General features: G+C 37.8%; 3 protein-coding genes across 4 annotated transcripts in view; all 3 read right to left on the bottom strand.

The window, feature by feature from the left end:
- Nucleotides 1–959, bottom strand: part of otop1 (otopetrin 1) — a 12896-nt gene extending 11937 nt beyond the window's left edge. For both annotated transcript variants that reach the window (XM_025060309.1, XM_008320491.3), the window contains exon 1: nt 760–959. In XM_025060309.1, coding sequence (XP_024916077.1) covers nt 760–862 — 103 coding nt within the window. In that variant the 5' untranslated portion in view covers nt 863–959. The remainder of the gene's footprint in view (nt 1–759) is intronic.
- LOC103386273 (contactin-4-like) overlaps nt 1–7703 on the bottom strand; it is a 695358-nt gene that overhangs the window by 162408 nt on the left and 525247 nt on the right. The gene's annotated exons all lie outside the window — the stretch shown is intronic.
- On the bottom strand, nt 3712–7580 carry lyar (Ly1 antibody reactive homolog (mouse)). Its single transcript, XM_008320490.3, has 8 exons — nt 7144–7580; nt 6682–6796; nt 6409–6516; nt 6230–6310; nt 5658–5967; nt 5290–5355; nt 4643–4728; nt 3712–3984 (listed from the first exon to the last, which is right to left on the bottom strand). Exons 1-8 carry the CDS (start codon nt 7263–7265, stop codon nt 3847–3849), a joined length of 1026 nt encoding a protein of 341 aa, XP_008318712.1. The 5' UTR covers nt 7266–7580; the 3' UTR covers nt 3712–3846.

Genomic DNA, 7703 nt, shown 5'->3' with positions numbered 1-7703 from the left:
AAATGTATCCAATCATCATCGTCAAATTTTATGGCTTTATGTGCGATTAATTGTTCATCTTTATATTAAATTCTTATCCCTGTAGCTCTAAGGATAAACTTGTTCCTTTGCTTTTACATTATAATGTAGTTTACAAAATAAAAGTCTTGATTTCTATTCCTCCGTACAAAACCCCACAACTGAGGCGTATATTAAAACAGTTCTATTTAAACTAATACCCATAAAGGTCTGGCCAGTTACTATTAGTATTCCACCCTAAGAGTTGAACCAATTTTATTTCACGCATTAGATTTTTTGTCAATTTTATTAACCAAGCCTTCAGCCCATGTGACGGAGACCATATCATAGTTCACCGTGGAGCTCCGGTAGGCCGTTAACAAACAACTGTGGGTGCGTTACACCTCTGGCATTATTCTCCAACACTGGGAGGATCCTGTTACACTGTGGTGTGACCTGCCAAACTCGACACAATGAAGGAGTGCACAAACACATGTAACACACTCCTACACACAGTGAGACCTCATTCTCACCGAGACAACAACAGACAGGTTAACCGGTTTGTTCTGTCGGGCAGACAGGACGTACTTTCACTGCGGTTGGCTGTCAATTTAACCCATGTCACAGCCTAGGTTAGTATGTGGACCATTAGCCTTCACAGAAAGGGTGTTATTCACGGTTTGGACAGTAAACCTAGCTCAAACAGAAAAGTTGTCAAAGTTGGCTAATGGGGTTAGCCTACGTTGTTGAATCTTGTCTTACTCTTTTTATCTTCGTCACACGGTGTCGTTGCTTGGAGAAGAAACTCGGCATCTCTTTTAAACCGGTTTCTTAGGGTCGCAAGATCGCTGTCGTCCAGCTGCATTATCCTAATGCTGTAAATCCGAAACAAGCCGAGGTCTTTAGCTGTTGTAGCCCTGCAAACAGAGAGCCGAGCCAATGAGTCGTTTTTTTATGACGTAAAGGACAGCGACTACTGTAGTTTTTTTACGCATTTTTTTTTTTTTTAACATTTGATCAAAATCGTTACTACTAAATACAAACCCAGCTTACATTCAAGTCGGTATATCATTCAATAAAAAAATTCAAATGTGTAGTTTGGCAATAAACCTATTCTTTAGTTAACTGTCATTTAAACTGAAACAGTCTAAAATGGCACTAGACAAAAGGAAATCCAAACTAACAAAATCAAGTTATGCTTGAATAACTGTTGTCTTTAAAGTACATCAAATACTGATGTGTACTTACTGTATCACCATCCATAGGTCAGAACCATTTCCTTAAGTACTGTACATAAATACCAAAACAGACATAATTAACAGACCCATGTTTAGAAGGACCATTAAAGAGACAATGTAAAGCTTTTGTGGGTTGATAATTTTACATCTCATCTTGTACATTATTATCAACAAAAGATTCAAAATGTTAACATTTCTGTTGTCACAGGGGTTCATTTAAAGTTGCAGGACCTAAATATGCAGTATGTGAACATAGTATGATGCTGAAGCCCTTTATTAGAATCTATGTGATAAAAAATCTCCAAAAATAGCCTCACTCTCCATACAGTTAGAATGTCACCTGGTTTATTCTTAGGCCAATATATTAAAGACCTATTTTTCACTAAATCCTTCTACATGTTACAAAGCAAATCTTTAAAGATATGCCACATGAACAGAAACAGGGTCTATCAGCTGTAAAATGATAAAGGGAACCAAGATCGTTCACACAGACACAGGCACATCGACTGCTATTTCACCTAAACCCTGCAGAATGCATACTAGATAGCTGTTCTCCGATGTTTATCTCCAATGTCTACATTTACAGAGCACTGGCAAGAATGTGACCTCGCTCATACTCAAACCTGTCTCACTATCATTAAAAACATTCAACAAGGCCAAGGCAGGCCACAGGAGAGGGGATAAAGTGTCTGTTTATAGGGTATAATATGAATCAATACAACAGTAATAATTAAATCTTACCGTGGAGGTGTGGTATGCTGCTGCTGCTGCTGCCACCACCGCGGCTGCTGAAACTTAATGATGATCACAAAGAATGTTGATGAAACAATCATGTTACGACCAAGTCATGTTTTAAGGTTAGGTTCAGCCTTGGAAAAATCAAAAAGATTAACTCAGACATTTGTGCATCTGCACCAAAATACATGACTTTGAAGTTACAGTGGCTTAGTATTTAAAACAGGTTGACTTCCAATTGTAGGATTATTAGTTGCATTCCCTCCATAACTGCCCCTATCCAATTACTCTGCATGCACACATCAAAAACACACACAGCGACTGCAGTGTGTACTCTAAGAATAATACAATTTATGAATATTAGAAAAATCTGATTCAGTTGTATTTGCCGATTTAGATTTAAAGCACATACAAGGAATTTGACTCAATTTTTTATACTGTCAATATAGGACAGGGCTAAACATAAAAAGGATAAAAAGGTTACATAAAAGTGGACAGTATCAAACAGATTGCAAGGAAGGTAAACTAAAGACCTTGAGGGGAGGTAGATTTTAACATGAAACATGTTGAATTGTGGGTATATTGCGTTATTCAATATTGTTGTTTATTTATGTGGAGTAGACCAGAGGGATGGCCTGTCTGTAAAAAGTGTTCTGGAATCTAGCAATGGTTGCATGTTTTGTCCTGTAGCACCTACCAGAGGGCAGTGGTTGGAACAAAGTTTGCCAGGTGTGAAGGATCATTGATGATGTCACCTGGCGTCTTCTTTACCCTGGAGACGATCTGAACAAAACAACGAGTTTCACTGGAAGGACTGTGTAGAATAGAACCAGCAGCTCCTGTGGGACATGGTACTTTACATGGTGAGTTCCTGGAAGGCAGCGACTCAAATATGTCAATCATAAACAATGTAAACATTGAATGTCTCCATCATATTTAATGACATACATATATGAGTATATATGAATATGTTAATATATATATATATATACATACACATATATACATATACACAGAGGTCAAAGATGCTCCCCCTCATTAAACTACTAGTATATACACAGAGGTCAAAGATGCTCCCCCCTCAAACAATATTGTGCATTACATTACTGTGCAGCAGTAAATGTAGCCCTGGTTTCAGTTTATCCAAAATATTCTCTCGTCTGGATTGAAACAAATAGCCTTAGGTAAAGTTGAGACCCTCGACCGACTACAAAACATCAATTTAACACCAGCAAACCTGAGTCACAGCCTGACTAATTCCCAAAGTATGTAATATACAATTACAGGTAGGCAGTGTCATGAATGAGCATCAGTGTTAAACCTGCTGGGATTAGCACAGCTTCATAAAGCTGGCCCTGCTCTCCTCATCCTCCGTGTGTGTGGTTGTGTGTGCGTACATGGGCTAAAAAGGCTACTCATTCTAGCAGTGGAGAAAATCAGAAAGCATTAAAACTTCACCCGAGGCTGACACCAAGCATCTTGCTTGTATGGAGCTTCTGTGTCCATGGCCAAGTGAACCCCGTTCGGGGTGCCTAGGAATGTGCATTAGCTTTGTCCCACACCAGAGTCAAATTCACCCCGGGTGCACCGCTCCTGTTTCCCTTCCCCCACTTCCAAAATCCAATACCTCAGATAAGGTGCAACTTCCCAGCCTTACAATGACCTTGGAATTTAGGGGAGTAAGCGTTCAGAACAATTGTCATTTCATGCATGACACAATACAAGATGGGGGTCGGGGGGGTAGGGTACATAGTTGCTTTATAAAAACAGTCAGTCTGTAAAACAGCCACATAAAGAAAGAGAAAATTCTGACTTTAGGTTTGTAAAAGTCTATTAACACTGTACATTTTATATCATATGAGCAGCATTAATAAATTTACTTCACAAGTTTAACTTTGTCTTTCAAGACTCTAAACTTGGGATTGTTGTTGATCTTCTTGTTAAAGAGTGCATACACCTGCTCCTCGGTTTTGAAGTTTTCCTCACCAGCAAAAGAATAATATGCCGCCAAGACCTGTGGAAAACAGAACAAGCTCAACATTTAGTTGTCGTATGTCTCTTTTCATACGTCACAGTTTTCTGTCAAAACTTTAATAACTTTAAGTAAGGATTATCTGTTGAGCTTAAAGTTATTTTTGCAACAATTATTTATCCAAACACTTGAAGGGGATTCGTCAACATTCATAAAGTTCCAGATCAAATTATGCTGCAAGGTGAACAATTTATCCTGCTCTCTTCAGTGATGGACCTTCATATTATCTCAAGAAATCCAAGTACCGCCTTAGAACCCTAACTTAGTCACAGACATAAAGGAGTGTTCAACAGAAGGCTGTGGCCACTTTCTTCATCCTACAACTGTCAACCAAAAATTGCAAAGGTTTTACCATAACACAGGTGATATTCCAAGGAATAGGAATGAACACACAGACACTTGGGTGTAGTTTTGAGAACCTGCTCCAACCTGTATAATATCAAATATTATTATATGCAGACATGTTTTTTTTTTAATTTAAGTTGTTTGCCAAGTCAGAAAAACATGTGCCACAAGCTCCACTCCACAGTGTCTATATTCCCTAACTGTCTTTCCTCTCCCTTTTTCCATTGAGCAAAAACAATGTATATAAAAGTATGACTTGTGTACTCGAAATATGTGTTCAAGTACAGTTCCTCACCTTCTTTCTGACTTTCTTCAGTGACATTTCCTGGTCAGGCGAGTCTCTCAGCACTGCCTTAATGGTTCCCTTCCAGTTGAATTTACCTGTAAACCCAAGTACAAAACACAGACTTGAATGCCTGAATTTCATGCAGTCTTGAGTTTTGGTTTTATTCTATTTTTTTTTTACAATTGTCAGATGTAATCTAATTATTGACTCTATTTAAGTGGTAGACGTTGTAATGTGTAGTGACAACATGTCATTGATTTTGGTTAAGTTCATTTCACATTGTTTGATTAATAATAATAATAATGTCAATGTTATTGATCCCATATTAGGGAAATTATTGCGTTAACAACAGATCTGCGCCAAGCCTGTGGTCTCCCTGGAGTGGAACCCAGGACTCTGCTCTCTGCTTCCAAGGCAGGCGTGCTAACCACTGAACTATGGAACGGACATTTATCATTGATATACATAATAATTATGCAACTTAATCTCAATAAACAAGTACATAAATATTTTCCAAAAGAGAGTATGGTCTCCCACAGCTAACAATCATTTTACTTGAAGATTATGTAAATTTGGTAGAGAATAATACAACACATTGTATTCTCTAATGCAGGTGATGTTAGAAACAGAGACCTTTAAAGCTGAAGTTGTGTTACCTTTGGAAGCTGTTTGGTCCTCAGTTTCTTCTGACATGGAAACATCAGCAGTTGTCTTTTTGGCAACTAGGTAAGATGACATAGAGGAGTTAAAGCATGTAAGTCTGGAATATCTTGATAAAGCGTTGGTTCACAAAGTGGAGGGTGCAGTTATTGCAGGGTAAACTTACTTAATTTATTGATTTTTTTATCATGTCGCAGTTAGAAAAATGCACTAATTTGTAAGTTTTTCTGTGAGAATGCATATTGTTTATGATGTAAAAAAAATATATAAATAAAGGTCATCTGAGTTTTGAAGCAAAACCTGTTAATGTTGTCAACTCAGGGGAATTGACTGCAGAAAAGGTTTGGAAACCAAAACAGCTTACTCTTTGTTTTCTTGCTGGATTTCTCATTTTCATCATTGCACTCTTGCTCTTCGTCTGTGTCATCATTGCTACGTTTCCTTTTTCTGTCCTTTTTGGTCTTTTTTCCTTTCTTTTCTTCCACTTGTTCCGGTGCAGCCATCTCCTCTACATTCTCCTTGGCTTTGCCATTTTTCTGCTGACGAGCCAATTTCCGCTCCCTTTTGTTCATTTTCTTCTTTTCTGCCTGTGTTTCGCCATTTTCAGTTCCATTGATGTGCCCATGAGCTGAAGTCTCTTTGTCTTTTTTGGTCTGCGGAGGAACATCCGACTCCTACCATGGTTTTGAGAAAGTCGACGTGGTTATTGAAAACCAGTGTCTTTGTAACAAAGATAGTTTAGTAGGTCTGTCAAAATGATTGTCTTAATCTTATAAATTTTTTTAACACATTTTAACTAAGATTTACCACAGCTCTACTAATTTAACAGACATACAGACAGGTCACATACAGACTTAATTCAACTACACAACATACTATACAACATAATGAAAGTTTAGGAAGAGCAACAACAACAGTTTAAGCAGCTGAACTTACAGCATCGGCTGCAGAAAGAATGTTCCATACTTCTTCATGAAGAGCGGTGTTGTTTATTTTCAGACTGTTTTTCATCCAGTTCTGAAAATAAGGCACAGCAAGTTTAATGGTGAGTATGTTGTAGCTGATTAAACAGATAGAATTTGCTGTTAAAGTGGGAACAAAACAAAAACACCCACCTGGAACTTGGCCTTCTTTCTTGGGATGTTATCATAGGAACTAATTTGTTTAAGGACATCCTTTAGCTTTGCACTGACTCCAGGTTTGTTCATGGCCTCATTGACTTTCTTTGGTAAAACAAGTTAAAAATTAAAGAGGTTTACTTACAGAATACTAGAGTAAAACAAGGATGACATTAACCTTTTTTAAGATGATGGTGGTGAGCAAATATATGTCAATTAAAATAAAGTGCCAATAGAATGATAAACTACAGCATTATTTCTAAAACTCACCTGAATCCACTGCTGCTGTTTCACATCTCCTTTGTTCGCCTTGGCCTCAAAGCCTTTGCCTCCATATTTCTGATCTTCGCTAATACATTTGATGTGATTCTTGTAGTCATCGCCCCTGTTCATAATGGACACCATTATAGACATGTGATTTCCCATTACAATTTAATTTCATGGTCTGTATAACAATGGACCTTACTGAAGTCAGAGATCTGCTACATGGATACTTTTTAGTGGACCTACTATTGTATAAATAAACATTGCCCCACCACTACGACAGACCATGCTTTCCTTTCATTCAACTAAGATCATAGTTAATTCAAAATGGCTAAGCAGAAATTGGCAGGAGAGAAAAGGAAATGACGAAACAGTGTTTTTTTCCCTCAAAGGTGCAGCCTGCTTGTAGATGGGCGCTTCCTTGGTTTCTATACTACAGTAAAGACAAAAAAATAGCTTGGACATTACCAGAAATCTTTTCCACAGTCGATGCAGGAGAGGACCTGGCAACCCCGGCACATGTTCACATGTTTCTCCACTTGAGCTTTTTTCAGAGATTCGCCGCAAGCGTTGCAAGTAAAAAACACCATTTTGCGACTTCAACAATCGCCCCAAAATTTTCTAAATAAATGACCCTGTTGTACCCTTCAAGATAAGCTGCCAAAATAGCCAGAAGTTGTCCTACGGGGGAAAATACGGGCTATCGTTAGCTATTTTAACGAACAAAAATATTACAAATGTGGCGCTTGGTTAAATGAACCGGTAACGATGTGTAGCAGAAGCGTACAAAAATTAATAAATACAAAAATAGTATTTAAGATAAAAATTTACAATTAAACACCCCTAGACTATCACTTTACATTCACTCACATGCGCATAAACTTTTCAAAACACACATGACCGAAAATGTGCAATACCGATTGCTGTCCGTGTGGAACACCAGCTTCGTATTAGTTCCTACCCAGGTAAAGTACCGCAATATTTTATCTAATGTTAATTTAGAAACTACAGGCAATACATATGGCTAA

Source organism: Cynoglossus semilaevis, chromosome 11, assembly GCF_000523025.1.
Source record: "Cynoglossus semilaevis isolate Cse_v1.0 chromosome 11, Cse_v1.0, whole genome shotgun sequence".
NCBI classification, from domain to species: Eukaryota; Metazoa; Chordata; class Actinopteri; order Pleuronectiformes; family Cynoglossidae; genus Cynoglossus; species Cynoglossus semilaevis.
Note: the sequence above shows the minus strand (reverse complement) of the source record. Positions and strands in the feature narration are given on the sequence as shown.